This window comes from Pezoporus flaviventris, unplaced genomic scaffold, assembly GCF_033815535.1.
Source record: "Pezoporus flaviventris isolate CSIRO_AGI_PZ_B2104156 unplaced genomic scaffold, CSIRO_AGI_Pfla_v1 ptg000073l, whole genome shotgun sequence".
Lineage (NCBI taxonomy): Eukaryota > Metazoa > Chordata > Aves > Psittaciformes > Psittacidae > Pezoporus > Pezoporus flaviventris.
Window position 1 is genome coordinate 1,771,854 of NW_026892621.1, and position 23,581 is coordinate 1,795,434.

At 44.6% G+C, this 23,581-nt stretch overlaps 1 protein-coding gene across 7 annotated transcripts in view; it reads right to left on the reverse strand.

The window, feature by feature from the left end:
- CADPS (calcium dependent secretion activator) overlaps positions 1–23,581 on the reverse strand; it is a 211,788-nt gene that overhangs the window by 83,861 nt on the left and 104,346 nt on the right. For all 7 annotated transcript variants that reach the window (XM_061472882.1, XM_061472881.1, XM_061472883.1 and 4 more), the window contains exons 10-12: positions 15,431–15,539; positions 14,140–14,352; positions 2,944–3,080 (exon numbers count right to left, since the gene is read on the reverse strand). In XM_061472882.1, the coding sequence (XP_061328866.1) occupies positions 2,944–3,080; positions 14,140–14,352; positions 15,431–15,539 (459 nt within the window). The remainder of the gene's footprint in view (positions 1–2,943; positions 3,081–14,139; positions 14,353–15,430; positions 15,540–23,581) is intronic.

The following is a 23,581-nucleotide window of genomic DNA, read 5'->3' on the forward strand; positions in this document are numbered from 1 at the left end:
TCTCCCCAGAGCAGCTAAGGTGTGTGTAGCTCAGCGTGGTCTCCCAGATGGTCTTCAGTGGGATGAGGAAACCTGGAGGGGGCAATGGAAGAGAGGCTGCAGAGCACAGGGAGCTCGACTGATGGTGTTCAAGAAGCTGAACTGCACTGAAAAGGGGGCACACGTCCCAAGCACCAGCAGAGAGTGCAATGGGAGCTCTGGAGCTGGGTAGAGCCATGCTTGGTCAGGGTTGATGAAAGACTGGCAGTTCCTCTAATGACAAATGCAGCTTCTGCTTTTTCACTTTTCAATACCTGAATTTTCCCATTTACCATAGGAAAACCAAAACAATTTCATTTTGGTGGTGGTCTTTATAGGCTTTTGAACATGACTCCTTCACATCATCTCGGCTAGGCTGGGCACTCTGGAAGATGACCTTTCCTCTGCACATGCCACGCTGTATTACCCAAATCCCATGATGATGACACATCATGGGCAATACAGCTCCAGCAGGAACCCAGCTGTGTGAGCAGGATGCCAGCAGTGGGCTGGGAAGCGTTAGGAAGAGCTGAAGGGCAGTCTCAGAAACAACACGTGTCCAAGTGAAAAGAATGAAGACCCACGAGTGTGTGGGGCAAGTAACAAGCTGGAAGGGCTGCATACTCTTCCCAAAAGTCCAGGAAGAGCTGTCAGCGTGACTGCTTTACCAGTGTGTGGATGACGGGCAGCAGCCCTCGGCAAGCTCTGCAAACAATGCTCTTCCTCTTCCCCAGCACAGTGCTCTCTGGCTGGAAACACCACTTCTGCCATACCTGAGATGCACCAGCAGCCTGTCTGCTTTCATTGGGATGCCTGGCTCAGCCAGTGAGTGGGCTTGTAATAATGTTGTTTAACCTTGCTCCGTGGGAAGGAGGTGATGCTGAGTTATCCTCTGTGTCAGGGTAAGCCACTGTGCCTGGGTAAGTCTTCCCTGGCACCCCCATGTCCATGTTTGCAAGCAAGAAGAGGTGTGACAAAGTAAAACTCTGTGGGACCTTGCATGGGAATGTCCTGTGGGGAGAATAACAATAGCCCAGCAGCACACACAGTGGACAGAGCAGGCTTACCATGGGCTCACAGCTCACCCAGGCAAGCCAGCACAGTGGTATCATCAACATCCCAAAGACACAGTGAGAGCAATGGGAGCTCTCTGCAGTTGAACTCAAATTTTGAGGTCTGTCTGATTTTTTTTACGCCATAATCAGGACAAACCCATAGCAAAATATGTATAGAAGCATGTGAAATCCAAGTGTAGTTGAACACAGGCCATTATTCTCTTCTTTATAACACTCTGCAATGGGTGATTTGAAAGAAGATGGTTAATTGGTGACGCTCCGCTTGAAGAGGCACAAATCTTGGTGCTGAGGGGAGCTCCAGCACTCCGGAGGCTTCCAGCAGAGGCCTAAACATCTCGATAACAAACAGAAGCTTGGCTGGTGGGTTTCTTGAAGAGAAACATCGTTAATCATTTTCAGCGATGGCCTTGCACCTCTCCATGAATTTAATTCAATGGCCACTCTCGCCAGGCCCGAGACTGCACAGAGACAAACCAGCTGCAAGCCAACCTGTCAGACATGCATGAATGGGGATGGTCTTCCTAGGGTCAGCCATGCGTGGGGAGCAGAAGCTGCATGCCAAATTCACTGCCTGCCCGAGCAAAGACCTCAATGGAACTGGTGAGAAACCTGCTGCAGGTCTGACAATGTTCCCATCAAGCCTACTCGTACCACTTGGGTATCTGCTATTAAAGTGCACGCTGCAGCCTTCCCCCACCCCATCCTTACCTCAGGGGATGTCCACAACCGTTCCTCCTAGCCCTGCCTCTCATCAGGAAGGTGACAACTCACTACTGCTAATGGCATTTCCTGGATCTCAGCCTTTCTGAGGAGACCAGCCCACGGTGGAGGTGGATATGGACAGGATTTGAGACTGACAGCCTCATCACCAACTGCTCAGCTGTGTTCCCAGGTCACTGCTTTTAACAGCAAGCCACTCAAGAGCCCCAGCTCCAGGGGCTGCACAGCTGGCAGAAGATGAAGGCTATCAGCATGTGGTGGTCATTCTGCTGAAGGAGCCCATGAAGACACCCCAGCGTGGAGGTTTCTGTGAAACACTAGGAGGGCAGCATGTCAGGATCTGTTCCATGCCACATTCAGGACAGGACCTCTATTTCAGGACTCTCTAGAAAGGCTTCATCCTATTGTTTTCTCAAAAACTAAGAGCCTCTTCATCCTCCTCATTCAAGTTGTATTATAGGTTATTCGTCATGTAAACCCTCACAGTACCTAAGAGCCCCAAGCACTGCACCTCAGCCAAAGACTACAAGCTGTCCTGGAACATCTCAGTGCCACTGTCCCATAGGCCACATTACACAGCAGTGGGTTGAGAGCTGCAACCTGTGCTTATGAGAATAATCAGGATGGGCATGCGACTACGTGAGCATGGCCAGGCTGCAGCATCACTGCAGTTATCCACCTAGTTCCATCTATTACCTGCTTAGGATCTCTGCTTATAAAGAGACACAAAGCTGGGTCACAGTTACTCCTGGTGGGACTCCATTGACATGAAAGGTGGTACCAGACTGTCATCTTTCCCCTGTTCTTTCATCCAGAAGACTCTGGAAGGCAGTGTAGGAGGCTGCAAAACACTGCTCTCTACTTCACATCCCCACACTGGAGTTTGTACTTTGCAGGAAGAAACAGTTTAAGCATTGCAAACAGAAACGATAGAGACAGTGCAACTGGAGAAGAACAGCAGTCAGTTCACTGCAGGTAGCCTCTCAAAAGAAAATACCTCTGGGCCAAATTCAAACCTGGTCTTAACAGAAGTAAATCTTCCAGCAACAGGGGGATTAGCCCCCACTCGCACTAGCTTTGACTTTGCTGCTTGATGTTTATATCACTAGAGACCAAAGAATATACTTGCCAGACAAGAATAGGAATCATTAAGTCTGTGGTCCAAAGTGAGGCGCTGAACCATCTCAAAGAGTGAAGCGTGGTCAAAGTTACAGGGATTGGAAGAGATAAATTCATCCATGCCATGCTTTTGAGCTCTATCTGCATCTGTTCGTTTATACATATAGAGAAAGACACCATTTAGAGAGATATAAGACATTTTAGTTGACAAATACAACAGAAAAAAATATACAGTATGAAGCATGAAAGCTAAATCCTCTTCCCTACATTGGCATTAACTTCTCTCTTTGCAGGCTACACAGTACACTTTTCACCTCCCATTGTCAACTTGCATCAGTTATGGACTATCTTGTTGCATTTAGGCAAAAAATTTTAGAATTAAATTGTCAACTGCTCATTATAGCACATTTACTCTGTACTTCAATCCAGAACATAAACCCAAGAACTCGCCCTGCATCTTACAATACGCTACGAGTTAACAGAATTTTGGCTCACAGAAGTAAATTAGCTCCTATTTAGAGAGTTGTGGTTAATTATAATAGATTCTGCCATTCTAATGAAGTTGCAGCTGTAGCATTTTCCTCTACATTTACTAGGTTTTCTAGGTATCAGACCAGTTATGTTGTTCTTTATCCAAATGCCAATGTTTGTCTCCCCACGGCAATTTTTGCTTCCCCTAATGGCAACTTTAAATGCTACCTCACCGAAATCAAAAGATGCTCTTTTAAGCATCGCTAAGAAGTTAAATTGATATGTAGCTTGTTGTCACTGAGGCAGTAACCCGGAGCTGCCAGTCATCCCTACAGAGGGACTGCATTTCCTCTGCCTGGATTACGAGCTGCCATTTTTGGGTGAATTAACAGCCTCAACGTATTCACACTTCTCTGCTTTGGGTGACGTTTACGGGCACTAACTCCTAGGGGCTAATTAATTAATCTCAACATGGTTAACTAAAAATACACTGAATTCAGCAGTTGAAATGAAGCCGCCAAGCCGGCCTGGGTGCGGCCAGCCGGGACCCTGCTGGGAGCAGGCTTTGTTCTACCAGCGGCCAGGGAATTAAAGGACACCTTTCACTCGGTTTTGTCCGTGCTCAGCTTCCTACTATATGGGTTCTTGCCAAATCCTCTACAAAGAAAATAGGATTTAAATCCTTCCCCTGTTTATAGCCTCCTAGGGGAACTGGGTGGCCTTGGAACAATGTGGCTGAAAGGACACAAAAATGCAGTTTTCCTGCAAGAGCAGTATATGGTAACTGTATTTGTTTTAAAACAAAATCCCTCTTTACCAGAGAAAAACAACAAAAAACCTTAATTTAAAACGAAAATAAAAAATAAAAAGACCTTTAAATGACAATGAGACAGTGTTCTATTAGATGTGTTTTACTATTTAACATTAAGCTATGAAGGATGGCATGTCTTCCTAAACACCTCGTTCATGTCTGCGCTCTCGGATACTACTGATCATTGGAAGCAATCTTTACATTTTCTGTATAGTCTGTCGTTAGCTATATACAAACTATATAAATAACATCACCCACTGGAAAAAAAAAAATCAGACAAATTAAAACATGTAACATTTCAATTAGCTGCTAGCAGTACTTAATTCAGCAGTAGCTGGCAATTTTCCTTATGAAAACCCTGCCGAATAAACACTGATTTTTTTTTTTTCCTATAGCTGTGTTAATATTTGAGGGTCTGCTCCCCTGTTTTACTCCTTGCATCGGGACCTTCTGCCTTCCTCTCCAGTCCTAAATCCTCCCCTCTGCCTCCATGGATAGGTCCATAAAAGCTGCTGATGGTGCCAAGCGATGTGGCAGCACAAGGACTGGCTCAGGGGCCAGGGACAACCATCACCTCCCCAGCCCCTCTTCAGCATCCTTGAGTGTGGGATGCAAAGCCCAACCAGCCTCGGGTCTCACAGTATGGACCAGCTTCTGTCTGTTTTAACAGCTTTCTGCCCCATCATCTCTGTCCCTTTGGGCCAAGATCGATGTGACTGCCTTCACTCCCGAAGAGTTTATCTATGCTAGTTTTGATTCCATCCCTAGTGTCCACAAAATGTTTTAACAGTTATTATCAAACTATTTTTAATGGCTTGCTGCTCTGCCCGGCTCCTCGGAGTTGACTGCAAGCTGACAAATTGGCTGGAGGCCTTCATTTGCCAGCTTCACTCAGAGATTTTATTACTTTTCAATTAGGAGCCCTGATACACTGTCAATCCTCCTGCTCAGCCAAAGCTGCTCCTAGAGCTGAGTAAATCAGCTGGAAATTTGAAGAGTCCTCTAGCCCTTTAGCTGGTGAACTTTTTTGAGCATATGTGCTAGAAAGCATATTTGAAATGGATACTTTTACTCCAGACTAATAAGCTTTTCCCCACTTTATGTTCTCTGAGCAAAGGTAGGCACAGAACAGACCTCAGGTTGGTGTGAACCAACTGAGGCTCTGCTTGCTTCCATGAAGATGAGGGTTGGTCCTGGACTTTTTAAGATCTCCCTGCCCAAGGCAGGGGCACAGACAGTTCTCTGCCAGGCGTGACAACAGACACAGTGATTAAACAGGCTTCAGGACTGTCCATAATCAGGGGTCATTTTAGTTGCATTGATCACTTTAAAACCACATCTTACGGAGCAATCCTGCTCAAAAGCCCATCTACCCCAAATCTCCCCACCTCAGTGCAACCACATGAAAAGAGAAGCTTCAGACACAGCACTGCATGAGCTCAAGTGACCAAAACATATGAGCTGCACAACTTCTGCTTGGTCAGTGGCTTAAAACATGGTTTTCTGACCAGCCACAGCTCTCCTTGCAGCAGCCCATCACCACAGTTCTTGCATGGTCAAACCGTTTTGCACTGTGAGAGCTGGGTGGATGCAAATCACCCACTCAGGGGATAAAGCTGGCCTGGTGAGAACTGGAGATGTCATTCAAGAATGGTAACACACACATGTATTTCTCTTACATGGAATATCTGCCTTGAGCCAGATGCTTGAAATGCTTAAGAATAACTAGGAGCAGGTTAAAAAGGGCAATCCTAAACTCACTTTATAATTAGAAAACTACACCCTGTGCAACCTGCAATTTATTATTGCATTTTGATTTTTCCAACAGATTTGCTTTAAAAAAACTGAAATTTTGGAATCCATTTACAGGAAATCAAATTACATCAAAGGCATGAAACTTCCTAGGTAATACAAAAAGAAAAGAAAGGATCTAACTATATCATTACTCTGCTTCTGAGAGCTAATCTGTGATTTAAAATAATGACAACATCTGCATATGAAATAAGTTTTATGCATAATCTACCCTCTTCCAAAATGGCCTGTACAGTTTGAATGAGATTTTAAACAAAGTACAAAATGAGAATGGCCAATATTCGCACCCCCAACTGTACAGCTAATTTGTAAGTACTTTAACTGTTTCAGTCAAATACGGGTGCTTTTATGACCCTACTCTGTTGTTCTAATGAAGAAGAAAGGAGAAACTAAAGAAAGAAAGATATAGGATGCTCCAGTAATTTACAATCCCTTCCCAAGGTGCCGTGCCAAGCTCACTGGTGCTTCTTTGTTCGGGGCCGCAGACAAAATGCTGCTGCAGGCCCACAGAAGTTATCTTGCATATTTAGACAAGCTGCACACAACCGCAGCTGAAAGGTGTTCGATGGTGGTCTCGGAAGGAAAGGAGGCTGCCAGCAAGGCTAACGGGCAGCACAGGCTCCATAAGCCTTTCTTCTGGAAAACTGCAGACTCTGCCCTTTCATATTACGCGTGGTCACCTACATTATGGTCTTTTCTTCAGTACTGCTGGGTTTATTTTGTTCATTTTTATCCAGTTTGCATTTATTACTCCAGTAACCAGCCCCCTGTCACACACACATTCCCTACAAGCATCTGAAATCAGAGTCTTAAATATCTGCAAGCGTCAGGAAGACAAAGATTTCAACAACAACAATAATGAAAACCAAAGGACTGTCCCACCATTTGGTCCTCTGAGGGCTGTATTTCTCTTGATCTGTTATTTACAAAGGAAGAGACAAAACCATCAAAGCTCCCGGTCTTTTCTTTTTTAAATGTTCTTTCCTGCCCTCTGCATTTCTTTTGCTCCAGCAATAATTTTGGCAGAATTTGCTCTAAGAGCAGTGAATTTAATAGCGGGGGACAAGCTCCATAAAAGAATTCTTGTTATAAAAGGCTTTAGGTAGCCATTTTATTGTAAGAATTTCTTGTTCCAGATTTATTCCTTTTTGCTAACGAGTGACTTTGATTTAGTACCAAAGGCATTTGAACATCCAGGAAATTGTACAATACGTTTCCTTATTAAAAACACCTCCCCCCCCCCCCGAAAAAAAACCAAACCAACAAACAAAAAAACCCCAGACAACTGTAAATTAAAAGGTGACTTTGTATCTTACTCATCTGGAAAATGTGTGCTTGTCATATCTGCTTGACATTACAAGAATGAAGATGTGGTTTGGACAGTAACAAACAATGACACTAGTCAACCTCATCAGGAGACATGAAATAAAGGAATGACAATGATTGATGGCAGCTATTCATTTACAGATATTTCTAGAAAACTCTTCACTGGCCTGGCTGGGCAAAGCAGAAGTTTTCCAGCCTGGTCCAGTGTGCCCGCTGCATCAGCTGTGTGCTCCCCTCCTTCTCTCTCCGCTTCAGCAGAGCCAACGGGCGCACTGGGGCTGCCTCTCCTTAAAGAAGTATATAGGGGAAGCACCTAGAAACCTCATGTTCTCTGGCCGTGTGGAGCGAGAGGCTTTACTAGCAAATACCAGTGTTCTAGAGGGGAGGGGAAACACAAACCCTTCGCAGGACTTTAAATGCCAGGTTGTTGATTGTGCGGGAGCTGCTGGCAGTGCCGGCTGGTGACTTAGCAAGTCCCCTCCTCGCCGTGCACTGTGGCATCGCCACCTCTGCAAAGTGATGTGTATGTCTGTGTGTGTGTGTCTGGGGCTCCGCAATCCTCCTCCCTGCTATGAGCCGCGGCAGCGGGCTGAACTCGCCTCTCAGCTGGATAGCTAAAAGCTCTGCTTTCTTTTCCCCTTCATATTATTATTCCACATTAGAAGATAGCTCTAAATTTAATTGGCTGTTTATTCCTGTGTTTTATGGCTTTTCCCCTGCTGCAAACAAATTATTTTCTGCTCGAGTTACAATTCTAATAAACGATTATGACTGTTCCTGTAAATCACCAGACACACTAAGCACTGCATTGAAATCTAAGTTATCTGTTTAGTAGTTAAAAGAATATGAATTTGTAGTACGCACTTACATATTTCCTTGTGTGGCAAGTTAAAAGCACAGTTTTAGAACAGCTATTTATAATAAAAAACATTGTTTCACAGCATCTTTATAACTATTTAAAAATATTTTGAATTGGATGACTGCAGAAACCTGTGAATTTAGAGTTAGAGTCCCATGCTTCTTAAAGCACGTAGAAGTGATTTACAGGGTAGCTTTAAATTCATGCAAGTTATGTGAGAACTGAATTAACATTTTAATTCTGCATTCCTGCAATGAAGCATCTGCAAGTTGACAATACAGAAGACACAGCAGCGTTCTCATGATATCTCTAACTATCTAAAGAAATAAAAGTAAAGCAATTAAAGCACAAAACTAAGAATCTAATAGGATAGCAATGCATTGTAGTGCAAATACATGTAATGTTGCCAGACCCAAGTTCATTCATTCATTCACTCTTTCTTTCTTTCTTTCAAAGTGGCAAAAATCTGTATTTCCATCAAATTGAACTTTTTTGGTTATGGTTTTAGTGCTTTTTGGTGGTAAAGTCTGATAAGAATCCTCTTTGGAAATCCAAACATTTAGAAAACAAAAAAAACAAAAAAGAAAGAAAAAAGAAAGTGTCTGCTGAGAAGGAATTCTGCCTGCTACCCGGGGGATAGTTATACACACACGCACATACTCACACACAAATAAAAAAGGGAAGAAAAAAAGAAACAAAAGGAGGAAGAAGAAACAAAAAGAAGTCTTGTTTGATGGCCAGGAGGAATGACACCGCCTGTTCCTTCTCATAATTGCATTCAGATACTCCAGATACATATTTGCCAGCTCTCATGACCCACTGATGCTATTCCCTCCTAAGGAAAGCAGGCACTCACCAGGTATTAGAGAAACAGCTTTTAACACCAATAAAGGATTTGTACCAGGTGTTTTTAAGGCTGAACAAAGACTAAGGAGAAGCTCTTTTACAGCATCAGTTTGGGCTTTTATCTTTTTCAAAGTGAGTATTCCAGTGGGAAAAGTTAAAATAATAATTCCCCTGGGTTATTCTTTAACAAGCATTGCTTTGATTGGCGATTGAGACCCACATGAAAACATTAATTTATGATCATTTAGGGAACAGCAGCACCCCTCTGTGTATTTAAATTGGAGAGGGTCAGTATCTTCAAACCTGACCCAGAGTGCTGCTGCTTGCTGCCGAGATTATCCCCTACTGAGCTTAGGGGAAAAAGAACTATCAAACCTCGATGGCTCAGACTTGTTTTCGCAAGGCATGTCCAGAGGGGTTTTTTGGGGGGCTCCTGTGGAGTCTTGTACCTCATCTAGGTCTCTTGGGGTCTCCTGCCCTGCCTTTCTGTGCTTTGAGGTGTACATGGGTAAGCCCCGCATGCTGGTGCGCTGCACCAAGCTAATCATCGGCACGGAGAGAAAGGATATTGTCAGAGTGCAAAATGATTTGTTTTCAGGCAGGAAGCAGTCAACTAGATGTAAATTCCATGAAACAAAAGAAGGTATTATTGACAGTTTTATTGTGATGTTAATTAATATTTACATCTTGGAATGAAAAATAGAAATGTTAATGATTGGCTTTACTAAGAGGATCACTTGATGCCAATGTGAAAGCCAGGGAGAGAAGGCAATTATGCAAACATCACATGCATCCCAATTTCAGTATGGAAACTTACATTTCAAACCTCAATTCAGGAAAATAACATGGAAAGTTTGTACTACAAAATCTAAACATGAGAAAGATTTAAGAGAAAGAAAAAAAAAAAGCACATTGCATACGTCAGATAATCTACTCTGATTATCTGAGCTGTGCTAGCTACAGGGAAGCACTTACCCTTGAGTCCAGCTAGAAGTTAGCAGGGTAAGAAGGAACAAACCAGAATAACATAAAGACTAGCAACAAGGCTCAGGAAAGCAGACAGGAGCCCTAACCTAGCAGCTAAATATTTGGGTTCAAGCAAAGAATGAGAAAAAAAAAACAAAAAAAAGAACTTAAAAGGAAATCAAACCAACCAACAAAAAAAAAAACACTTACAGCTGAAAAAATTCTTAAGCAGCTCAATAAACCTCGCTACGTATTATGGGGGAACAAATCATTACACATTCTCAAAACAACCAACTCCTTGTATATGGTGCGATTAACAGTTATTAAATATAAACAAGACATTAAGAAATGAAATACAGCCACAAGTGAAATGTAAAACAAGTACAGACCAGTCCTTCACGTGGAAAAGAAAGGGGTTTAAACAAAACCAGAACAGAACATTGAAGCATGTTCGGGAATTTTGTTGGATGCATCACTAACACAGAATGAACAAAGATTGGTGCTTTCAGACAAGTAACCACTTTTATGAAGCTTAAATATTGCCAAAGGTGTAATATGCATTGGCAGCATTATTGACTATAATACTGTGCATGATTCCAACAGTAAACAAGAACAGTTTGGGGTTTTTGCTTTGATAATGCGAACACTGGAGAACAGCACAGCTTTGCGTGAATGGAGTTGCTCTTTTAAGTTGTAGCAAAACAAAAAAAAAAGCAATACTTTTCACTCTAACAGGTATTGTTCACCCACATAAAAGGAATTGTAGAGTCATACAAAAATCGATGAATAGCAGGATCTATTTTGTTTTTCAGTGCTTAAATTGCAAATAAAATAAACTCCACCCTGGTTCAGAGCTGTCTGTTCACTTCAAGGTCAAGTGCTGCTATCAGGATCAGAATTTGAGTGCTGCTCAAAGTTGGTATTTAGTAAGTCAAAGGAGGTGGGAATCAAATGAATTCACTATTTCTCCCAACAGCAAAATATGCTCTTCTTGAGTTTCTGTTTAACAGACAGCTCCACCATGGGAGCGGAGGGCTGGTTTTTCTCTGCATGTGCATGCATGTGCCATCTCGGACTGCTACAACATTAAAGCTAGAACAACAGTTACTCGTCAAATGGCCTAACATTTACTTCTTTGCACATCCTCATTCACCACAGCCTCTAATAAGCACAAAAAACATGACAAGTATAAAGATAAATGTACAAGAATAAAATGTCTCACAAAAGTCCTTACCTTTCTGCAGGCAAAAAAAACCCAAACCCACAAAACCTCAAAGCAAAAAAAAAAAAAACACAAAAAAAAACCCCAAAACCCAAGCCAAAAAAAAAAAGCCCCAATAACAAACCAAAACCCTTTTAAAAATGCAATACTTGATATGTTTAAATTTCAAGACTGAAGGAGCTGAGATATGTATTTGTGCACTTAAGACTCCCGACAAGCCATCATGTGTGGTATGCATGACTCACTTCTGTTTCTGATTCTTTAACTGCTGTGCCCAATGACTTTTGCAACGAGCATTGCCACATACAAACACAGAAATATGGAAAATGAGTAGCCTTTGCTGTTGAGATGAAGGTGTGCTATAGCATGCTGCCCTCCTCCTCTTCCAGTTGAAGGTCCTGTGCAGAGAGCTGTCAGAGGGATCTAGATCCAAGGGAGGAGGAGGAAGGAAGACCAAGGACAAAACACCCTAGCCCAGAAGATGCTGAAGTAGCAGGTCATCATCAGACTGATGAGCTGACTGGTTACCCCCTTCCAGGCTTTGGCACAACTCAGCCAGGAGGGTTTCCTGGTGCTTGCAGTAAAAAAGGGAGCCTGAAGCTGCCCAGCTTATGTGGATGGAGAGAGAGGGTGGTGGCATAAAAAAAGCCCAATGATATGGATTTGGAACTGGTATTGGCATAAGTGAAACTCACTGACCCCCTCAGATGCCTTAGAGGGACCCATGGAGTGAAATCTCTGCTGTTTCCACCAGAAGCAAGGATAAGGGATCCCTGCTTTCTGGCAGGCGAGTGAGATGGAAAAAAAAGGTCAAATCTGTGGCATTTCTCCAGCTCTGAGCACAGCCAGGCTGACGCTGTCGGCAGGACCATGAGCACTGGAAGTGCTGGGCTGCGGTTAGATACAGAGAGGACTCCTGGGCTCAGCCACTGACTTTGCTGCTCCCTGGCAAATTGACCAGGACAAGCCAGCTGCCCTTCTCCATCCCAGGTAACCTAAGCAAGGGGGTAAGCTCTCTTGATGCACACAGTGCTTGGCTGCGCATGGGGACAACACACCTGAGGGTCCATGGTCTCAGGCATCCCCTTTCCCTCCCCAAACTCCTGGCACGCTTTGCTACAGCTGCTGCCAGGCAATTGTAATGTGTTTGGTAAAGGGACCCTTCACTTAACCCCACACATAGGTCTGGAAAAGTGAAAACTTTGCAAACATCAGGAATTTACCCAGCAGAAAAATCCTCCAGGTCTGATGTCTGCAGGGATGGGAGAAGACTGGAGGGAAAGGTGATTCCCCAGCTTGATGTTCTCTCCCTGCTCTCATCCAAACCCTCGGGGATCATGCTGGGACAAGCAAAGAGCATCAACCACACAGCTAACAGCATCTTTCAGCATCACTTGTTAGGCGAGGGAGCCATAGCAGCACCCCTCTGCCGCTCTCCCTTGCTACACTTTGAAGGCTTTAGCATGTAAAAAAGCAGCAGTAGAAGGACCTGTGCTTGTGATTTCCAAGAACTCATTGACTAAATACTCTGGGCAGAGGGACATACAATTCCTAGGAATGCTCTGAGGTCAGCACAACCCAGCCTGATCTAGCTGCTAATCACAGCCAGTAAACATCCCACTTCCAAGAGGCCAATTCCCACATCCCATTTTGGCTTTCTGAGAGGTGTCCTTCCTTTGCAACCCCAATCCTTTACACCTTGCACCCCCGAAATCAGTGACATTACTGGGATGAAGAGGATGAGGGTCACTGAAATGAAAATACTGACTATAGGCTTGCCACGCTGCATCATGCTATGTCTCACTCACAGCAGCAGCAATGCGAGGCAGGAGAGAGTCCAAAATATACAAAGCACGTGGAGGATACAAAATACAACAACAAAGCAGCAGCAAGCAGAGGTTTTCTGCCATAACAGTGACAGTACAGGTGAATGTCTTGCAGTGTTATTTTCTATACTGACATGAAGAAATTAAACCAATACAAAAGACAGTCAAACGATATTGATAAACAAGGGGCAGATTTTCTGGGTTTCTTACAACAAAATACTCCATAACAGCTTTATAGAGGCTACTTTAAATTTTAAAATCTGATTCAAATTGAAGAATTTGCTAATATTTAACACTTTTCCCTTACTTTACTTATATTTAATGATACCAATTCTTACATTTTGCTGAAACTAGCCAGAATTGCTGCATGTTACACAACAAAGGGGCTCCAGACGTGTGATGGAGACCTTCAGGAAAAATGAACGAGGAGGCATTCGTGTGGTTTATAATCAAATTACATTTGCAAGACAAAAGAAATCGCTCTAAATTTCAAATTAAGCAAACTGGGTATCACTGCACAGGACATGCAGCATAGCTACGACTTAAAAGATGATTGCTTTAAATTCACATCTAACTGGCCTGCAAAGCAACCTGTTAAAAATACCATATGCTTTCCTACAGTTGAATATTCAACAGGAGACCTCTTTTTGTGTGTGCATTTCATACTTGCAAGATTTGCACCTGTAGTTCTGAGCACGTGATGTGTTTGATAGACAGCTAATGGCGCTAATGAATCGCTCTGATCTGGGTGTGCAGTTGATTGTGTGGGGGTGAAACGCGTGTCTGCGGAAAGCAAGCTGGGTCTCAGGCTCCCAGATCCCAGCCTCTCCTCCATCAAGTATTGCACTTTAAAACACTCACTGACGAGTTCCCTGAGGAATTTTGTTTCCTGGGTTTGGTTGCGCTAAACACACAGTTCAACTGCATCCACTGATGTAAAAAGCAGCTTAATGCTAACAAAACCTGCACTTTGGAGTCAGAAACACGTGTGCGAAAACTGATTTACATCAGTGCAGAAAATCTTCCCATCAAAGACTTCTGCTCTCTGGGAGAACTTATTTACTTACAAAATTGAGAGATCGGAGCGTCTAGCTGGGGTACATTTCCTCCTTTAGCATTTAGTTTTTGCACTTGGGTAGGCGGCACAGGTTTGTGGGACTGGCCGGTAGCTCGGTACATGGCTTGGACCCACAGGATACGGTCCTGCTCATCATCACTTGCAAAAATCACCGTGTCTCCTTCCTTCACAGCATTGAAGAATGCTCTGCCGCCCTCCAAACCTGGCAGGAGAGGAAGCAACAATGGAGTTCTGGAAGCATTGAGGCCATCAAGGGGATCTCCCCCTACCTGCCCCTGATGCATCCCCAGCCAGGCCTGCACTGCCCCCAGCTGAGTTCATTCCCCTCCCAAAACTCACCTGCAATACAGCCCACCAGGTCCCCAGGTAGCACCCTCTGCATCACAGTTACTAAAACGCACCCCAACACAAATAGAGCTGTTTCTCTCACCTACAGCCCTGTCTGTGCAGGTCCCACGTGAGTTGCACCACTGAAGCCCCATTAGAAATGGGGTTTGAGTGGATGTGGTGGGAAGTTTCCCTTTAGACTGGGTGCATCAGTGCTAACGCTACACAAAAGGTGCTGGTATGATGTGCTTATTTCTGTCTTGGCCCTGAGTCAGCACCCACCTTCCCATTGCCCTAATATGAGAATTAACCTAGAATAAAGGTTTTGACAACCAACCTACTATGGTCTTTCATCTCCACTGGGGATACCATTATCCAGGGCATGGTAAGAATCACCTTGCTCAATACGTTGCTCCACTGAAATAAAGGAAACGTGGTGCTCCTCCACTTGAAGAAGGGTCTCACCGCTCAACAGGTACCTCCAGGTACCAGGGGGCTTTCTGTCCCTTCCCCTTGCACTCACCCACATCCATCAGAGAGGAAATGGGGTAGGCGAAAATGCTGGATTAATCCCATGAGTACTTGCTATCATAAAGACAGGCACAGCTGCTAACCTTTTATTTAAGGAATATAATCTGAAGGACAGGTTAGGATCATTCCCTGATTTGAGCATTTAGTTCACAATCAAATTTCAGTGGGATTTAAGTGTCTAATTCACTTAGGCTCCCCAGAAGAGATGAGTTTTTCTCTCCTCTAGTGCAGCTCCTAGCTCAACTCCTTAGACCAATTTATTGTAAAGTCATCCATAGCTAATGATGAGTCTAAACACAAAGATATTTAGAATAAAGCTGATCACAGTTCAGCTGCATCAGGGGTAGAGAGAAGGGGTAGTGCCCCGCTTGCGAGCCATACACAGTGTGGCGAGCACCAGCAGCAAGCTATCAGCCCCGTACCTGGCTGTGGGTCGGTGTAGTCCACAGTGTATCCGTCGAGCTGCAGCAGCTCTTGGGGTTCAGCTTTTTTCTCCCGGTAGCTGCACATAGCAAACGTATATTGACTAACCTTGAAGAAAACCACAAAGCTAAGATGGCACCGGGTGAGCACAAGGCAATCCAAAGCACTTACAAATGCTGCACACTGACAGGGTGTTTACAGGGGGTGGGGGGGTAATTTTGACACTGGTCATTGCCCATCCGAGACAGACTAAACTTTGTACCAGGCTTTTGCAAAGCTCTCCCTTCACACACCCTCCTGCAGCAGGCATCTCATTCTCCGCACCAGTACATACAGCGGTTTAATTTCCTCCAAAAGAGGAAGCTCTGTGCTTTAAAACCCTCTATCATTCATCCCCAGACAAGTGCAAGAGTGACACCCTGTCACAAACAATGTGAGCTAAATTGCTAGGTGCCAGTCATATTAAAGCAATCTTAAGATCCCACTGATCTCGGCAGTTGTTGTCATCAGTGCTGTAAATGGCAGCTCTCACTCCTCTGAGGTACCATCTGCATGACACGATCCATTCAATGTCAAGCTCTTGACGGAAGCCGACTGAGCTGCGGGGGCTCTGCCAGGCTCCCCATTGCCTTTAGGAGGCCATCAGGCCGCATCAAGACCCCGCTCTACTCCCTGTGCTTGCAATCTGGATGCTCGGCGAGAAGCTCATCCAGGGAGGAGAGGATTCTCCGTACCCCAGGCTAGGAACTCACGGGGAAATTTACTGTCAAATGATTTCAAATGACTTTATAAGGTTGTGTCACATCCTGGATGCTTGACGTAGTTTTATCCGTCTGGACATTTGCTTGACCTCTGGAGGAAACTTTAAAACTCTGGTGGGCGGCAATGGATTGTGTTTGTCATTTTGGGGAAGCTGGGAGAGGTCCTGGAAGACGGGAGATTCTGGAATCCTCCTGGGCTGGGGAGATTTTGCCTTCAAAATCCAGACAAATTGCTCTGCTACAAACACACGTGCAGCACCTATTTTAGTGGCATCTATTCCTAATAAAATGTCATTTATTTAAGTCAGGGCACGCATCTCTTGGTATAGCGTCTCCCAGCCTGTGCTCGGTTTACTGCTGCCCTCTATGGGCTTCTGCTAGCTGCCAGCCTGCTCCCAGCAGCCCTGCCTGCACCCTGCCTTCCTCCAGGAACAGCTCCAAAAGCCACCTAAGAATAAACTCTATCATTAACACATTTGTGGGAGTTAAGACTAAAAGTGATGCTTTAAGCATCTTGCATCCTCCTTAAAACTACCAGCGCTGACGAAAGATTGACAAGTAACAGACCAATAGCAGGAGCACCCCAGTGCATATTCTATGCTGTGAACTTTGAATGCATAGCAAAAGGCAAAAAAAAATTAAAAAGATTAACGCGAAGGAATCTAAAAATAACCCAGTGCCCCACAGCACAGCGCTCAGACGGCTCCTGCAGCGCTCATTCACTCACACTCGCAGTATATTGCTGCCACCTCCTGGATAAACGCTTGAATGTGATTTATTTACGGGAAGATGCTGGAGATCTCAATCCGAGCGGTGAGGATCTGATTCCTCCGTGTTAGACAGCCTGAACTTCAGGGGCTGCGCGATAAATTTCATTCCTGAAGTGAGTCAGTGCTAACCTATGCTGACACTGATTGAAAACGTTAATACAACTGATGGGTTTTTCTTCTCTTCTATGCTCTATAATAACAGGTAAAATTCATTCAGTAGTTTTGTTTCTTCTCTGACCTTGAAGTCTGAATTTCAGGCTCTTTGTGTACAAAGGGACGGGATGAGGGGAAATGGCTTTAAGCTGATAGAGGGGAGATTGAGATGAGCTCTTAGGCAGAAGCTCTTCCCTGTGAGGGTGCTGAGGCGCTGGCACAGGGTGCCCAGAGAAGCTGTGGCTGCCCCATCCCTGGCAGTGTTCAAGGCCAGGTTGGACACAGGGGCTTGGAGCAAGCTGCTCTAGTGGAAGGTGTCCCTGCCCGTGGCAGGGGTTGGGACTGGGTGAGCTTTAAGGTGCCTTCCAACCCAAACCAGTCTGTGATTCTATAAAATAATTTCTGTCATCTTTGGACCTAGAGAGGATTCTTCATCCCTGTCAATAAACCAACCATACCAACACAACAGGGATGTATGGAAACCCACACAGGCATTTCAGAGCTTATACTTCTCATGTTAAAAGTTATAAAAGAGGTATGTAGACAGCAGGCTTTGGTAGAGCCATCCTGGGACAGAAGCAAAACAAAGTGGTCTCTCCTGTTACAATTCACATGCTTTCTTTGGAAGAAGCTGCCCTACATCATTATTAGAAGAGATTTCTAACAGAAACCTACAGCTAGGTCTACCAAGTGTGATGAGCCAGGGCCCATCAGGGCTCACGTCAGCCTACTTCCCTACTCGCACAGCTCAAGTGCAAAGCCCAGGCTCAGGGTTAGCCAAGGTCCTGGCAAGACACAGGCCAGCATCAGGCTGGAAGGAGGAGACAAGATATTGATGGACTCTGGAAAAGGAGCTGACTGCCAGGCAGAGCGCCTGCACCTAAACAACTTGAGCTACTGACTTCAAGGACTGGCACACCAGCCTGTCTGTCCTATCCTGCTGCCTAAGGCATTTGCTGCTTGGGCTCAGCAAGAAGCTGGTGCCCTGGCTACCAGTGTGAAGTGGCTCCTTCCATTCACAAGCAGTGGTAAAGTAAAACCCGACAAAAAGAGATTCTAGAAAGCTCTGTATGTCACACTTGTGCTTGGCTGCCGAACAGCACTGTAGGGTCAAGTGGAGATTGCAGCTTGCCTTTCACCAGTCCTCTGAAATATTGTGCTTTACAGAGCCTGCTTTCTGTAGAAGCTCAGAAGTGGCCAAACAGTTAATGGCAGAAATTAATCTTACAGCCTGCTGAGTTCACACTGAACTGTAGCTAAGTATGAGAGCGAGCGAGCGAGCAGATGGGATGGGCAAGATGGATGGTTTGAGTTACTGGAAAAACACAGAGAGGAAGCTGAAGGAAGACAGAGCAGAAATCTCTGCCCAGTGAGGGACAAACTCTCAAAGCAGCTGGGATTTCATCCAGGGACTCAATAAGGGCCAGGAAAGGAGCATCTAAGGAAGCTGAACTGAGTGAAACTAAAAGAAGGGAAATGATCCAGGGCTGCCCTGGTTGGTTCATTACAAATAAAGGGAAAAAGCTTTGAGAAATTATTTGAGACAAAAGAACAGAAGGAAAAGAAAGAGGGGGAAAAAAGACAAAGAAATACAGGAAAGGGGAAGCAGACAGCGGGAGACAAATGCCAAAGTTCACTATTCCCAGCTGCTAAATTAGATCTGACTTTCCTGGCACTCAACCATATTCTGTCACCAGCTATATAATCCAAATGATTAATAAACACAGTAGATGTGTATTAACCAGTCCTGACTTTGTCCTTGTTTTCCACCAGACTCCTGCTCTAGCGAGCACCGCTTTCCCCAGGATCCTGCTCAAACCTGTTAACTGTCGTGCCTCGCACTCCAAGCTCAGTCATTCGCCTCCCCCTTTCTCACTGTTGACATAACACTGCCCCACTTGGGTTAAATTCTTAAATGGACCTTTCCTAGATTAACAGCATGCATTTTGTCCCAAGGGAGAGAAACTGTGCTAAGATACTGCCAGCTGTAATACAGCTTTCTGCTTTGATGGGAGACTCTGTCCTCTGGTTCCAGCTGTACGTTGCCTCCCGAGCCCTTTCCTGACACAAATGAGCAGAGGAAACGATCCAGCTTAAAGAAGAAAATGTGAAAACAACAGTTTTCACATCTCAGCACGTCTGTTCAGCCCTAAACAATTGCACATAGCAGTTGTCTTAACTTCTTCCTTCAAGCAGGAGGGAGTGCGTGATGGGAAGCCATCCGATATGAGTATGGATGGGACATGTTACACCATAGCCAGGTATAACAAGCATCTCTAACCAGCAGCTCCAAGCAGTTTGTATTTATCATCAACACTCAAGGTGTCTCAAGAATCACCACCTATGCACAATTCCCAGCAAGGGTCTAACTGAAAACATGATTTAATATGATTATAGGGATCAGCTACGGGTCATTTACCTTGATTTGAGGACCACAGTGGAGGACTGCTGGTGTTGCACACTGCAATTTTGCTGAATTATTTTCAAATCTTGTTGGTTATTTGGAGTTACTGAACATTTCATTTCATTTTATCCAGAGTCAGCTGAGTTTTGCTAAAAGCAGGAACTGTCACTGTTAGTCTAAATTATAATGAGTTCAGGGAGTCTGTCACCAGAACAATAGATCCAGGCATAGACAATGCAACTGGTTTTAATCTGCAGAGATTTGATCTGGTTCCAACAACCTTCTGCAAACACCATCAGACACAATCAGCTGAAAACTGCTTCAAGCTACTCAGCAGACATGTCATCCAGGTACCATGGAGTGTTACTTCCCATATGCTGCCAGAGCACAGAAATGGGGTTATGACATGGGAAGAAAAGATTCAGTCTGAAATCTCAATGTAATTAATTCACTTGCCCTTAAGAATCATTATATTTCCTACCACAAAACCAGCAAACCCACCAGAACCAACAACACTGGTGTTGCCAGTACAGCACATTAGACTTTGCAAAGAATTAATGCAAGCTCTGCCAGCTATCAAAAATCCCAGCTTTAGCACAATCAAGGGTCTAATTGGCAAACTGGCTGAAATGTGTATGCTGTGCTCAGGCAGCTGATGAAGCAACTTGGGAAACACTTCTAACATCTGTGATGGATGTACATTTTCTTTCCTAACCAGTCACTGAGAACTTTGCCCTAAACTGCTCCATTGCTTTGGCTTACCACTGCCACTGGCATTACTGCTGCCTTTACGAAGCATTTTCCTCCCTTGTGATGTTGTGGACCATTTCCATCCAAGCTCAGGGCCATATTCTGCCATCACTTTCACGCTGCATATCTCAGGATTTAAAATTAGGCAAGTAACGAGTCTCTGCCATGTAATTTACATCTAATCAGTATTCTGCTCTTCTGCTGCTCATCTCAAAGGGTGTCTACGAGAAGGGTGGGCAGCGTGCAGAGAGGACTGAGATTCATTTGGAGAGAAAACTATCCCCTCTGAACGCACGGGCACATGCTGGAGGAGCGTGTGCACCAGCTCTGCCAGCCATACCATGCTGCAAACCTTCCCCGAGGGGTTGAACCAAGTCCACCCAGCAATGCACATGCTCGAGAGGTCAGGCCCAGTTGTAGAAATGGCACAAAGGAACCGCTCTCACCAACTACACCCAAACAAATCATCTCCACTCCTGTACAACCCTCGCAGCTACAGACACAGAAGGTGCGAGGGATTATTCCACCCAAATTACAAGGCAGTCATTGCTCCTTTCCCCTTCTCTCCTGGCTTACACAAGCCAAGTAGCAGTGGGAACCCTCCCTGCAGAGCTCCCTTTTCTATACATACATGCAAAGCCTCTGTTCATACCAGCAAGGCATTACCAACACAAGAGACAAACTGCCATCAACACTTTCCTCCTTGGTGCCTCCCATGTAGTTTGGCACTTTGGTGCCTTGTTGAAACAGTTATGAAGAGTTTGAGTATTACCATGATTTTCTTAATCAGTAGTACCAGAAGGCAGAGCAGTACCACCCAATAGCACTGAAGGAACTGAGGCTCATCTATCTGAAATGGGGAAAGAGGGGCTGAAGAAGGCACAGGACCAAGAGAAGGAGAGGAACTGCAATAGAAGATGCTACAGCTAAAGAGCAGAGACAAGTGATCAGGGAGGAAATATTTCATTATCCATCCAAACATACAGCCTTGTCCTCCTGGCAGTGTCAGGAACTGACCAGACCACTATATCCCAAATGGACTTCATGTGTTGGACTCCAACTCTTGGTTCTGCTGTGAGCAGAAGACTGGTGCAGATGAGTGAGCTCCCAAAACAGTTGCTGCTCCTTGTCTGTTCTTTACATAACGGAGCCAGCTCACCTTCCTGTGGGTGTTATTTTCTGTCTGTAGTTTAGCAGAGTTCAGAGCATCCTGGACATCAACACCTTTGCTGCCAATCCCTGTTCATACCAGCACCCATCCTTTGCATTGCATGAAAAGCAAATGACAAACATACGGACAGCAAAGTATTTTTATTCCATCTTTATTGCCTGCTGACATGTTCAATATGCTCAAACTACATCTGAGGGACTGCATAGAGAGTGTTTCTTGTTTATATTTGATGTACGGCAGAACACTTTACATTGCACCAAATGTTGAGCAAACGGTAACATAACAGAGAAGCTGCAGTGGTAGCTGGAATTTCTGAGGTGGGCTACAGAGACTCTCTGGGGGCAAAAGTCTGCTCATCTTATTCAAATGAATTGCTTTTCTGGCCAAATCCTGCTCTTATATGCCAAGTGACAAATACAGACCTAGTAACATGACAAAACATGGAATAACTCCGAGAGCTTCAATTCCACAGCAAGCTGAAGAATAGACAGCAACTGAAAATTAAAGAAGTTACTACAATCACATAGAATGGCTGGAAGAAAGGCTCCTTGGAAGAGACATAGGAATACATGTCCAAACCTGCAAACCTTTCCACATAAGGGTATCAATAGGTTTATTTCAGGGAAAAGCTATGATAGGATAGAGGATTTCCCCTCTGGAGAATCCCTGTTCATAGGGAAAAAAGAACCAAGAACTTGGTCTAACAAGAATGAAGTACCTCTTGGGGAAAAGCAATAGTAGTTGCTCTATAGGTGATCACAGACTGCCCCAGCACTTTAAACTTCATTTCAGAACATAATGAAGGAAACATACAGACCAAAGCAATCCCTCAATCCCGGCTCAAGAACAGGGTCACTGCATAATGCTCCCAAAAGGCCTTTCTTTCATTATGGCCTCTGCTGCTTCTTACCCACGAAACAGTTTGGGATTTAATTCCAGTGGTCTAGCTTTGCAAGGCACTGGGTTGCCCTGTGAGGTGCCAAGTACCATACCTCACAAAGGACCTGGCCAGTCCCTGCACAGAGGGCGCACTGGCAAACTAGGTGCCTCTAGGAATGGATTACACAGATCCTAAACCCGTCACTTTTACCTGAATCTAAATACAGTGCTTAGGCAGATAGAGGCATCTCCTGTGGCTGCTCTGCACTAACTCCCCCACTTCTGTTGCCATTTTGACCCCTTCTGGAGTACAAAATGAGCACTCAAGCTGTTGCTGTTGATCATACTTGGTTATTGGAGTAGGTATTCAACTGCTCTCTCCAAATAGGCTCCTACTTACATGGCTCACACACAACATAAATACATTTTACATCCCAGGATGGATTTTCTTATCTGCCACACAGTTCAGCGCTATGGAGGCTGGCAGTAATGGAAAATGGGGAATGCAACTAAGCAACTTAGACAGATGAAGTAATAATTAACTCAAAACAAACTAACCAGTTTACACCCAGTGATATAGGACCACAGAAGCTGGCAGTGTACAGTGAAGATGGACTGTGTGGAATCCTCTTACCAGCACAGGAAAGCCAGCACACAAGCATGCTCCATCCCAAATGTGGAGGCTGGTGCACTTGTTTTACAACATCTCCTTTCTTATGCATGGGTGAAACCCCGGCTCCTCTGAAGCAGACCTGTGATCTGCTTCATCACCAGTAGGATTTCACCCTCTGACTTGATCACTTCGGATCTGTGCTGGCACAAGATCTCAGTGAGATTCCATATTATTCCATCAGAGCACCTCTGGGTTGCTTTCATTACAGGACCCTGCACAATGCTCGTACCTGGAGACAACACTCTAAGGAACCCAGAGAAAGAGATGGACCCAAGAGGACTCTGTGGCTTTATCAGGCTGGTGTGAAGATGGAGCTGCTCAGACAGGGGTTCCACACTTCTGTGGCCAATGCAGTGGTTTCAGCTGCTCTTGGGAAGGGGAGGGAAGATCTAACACATCAGGTACTGACCAGATTGCTTTAGGACATGAGGAGATCTTCTTCCTGTTTCCCTGAAATTCTTAACCATGGTCAAATATACATGTCTACTGAAACTGGGAGGGCAAAAAGTCAAAAGAAGAAGTAGGGAAAAGGGAAGAAAGGCATCACAAAATGATCAATGAGAGCTGTAGACAATGAGAAGCAGTAATG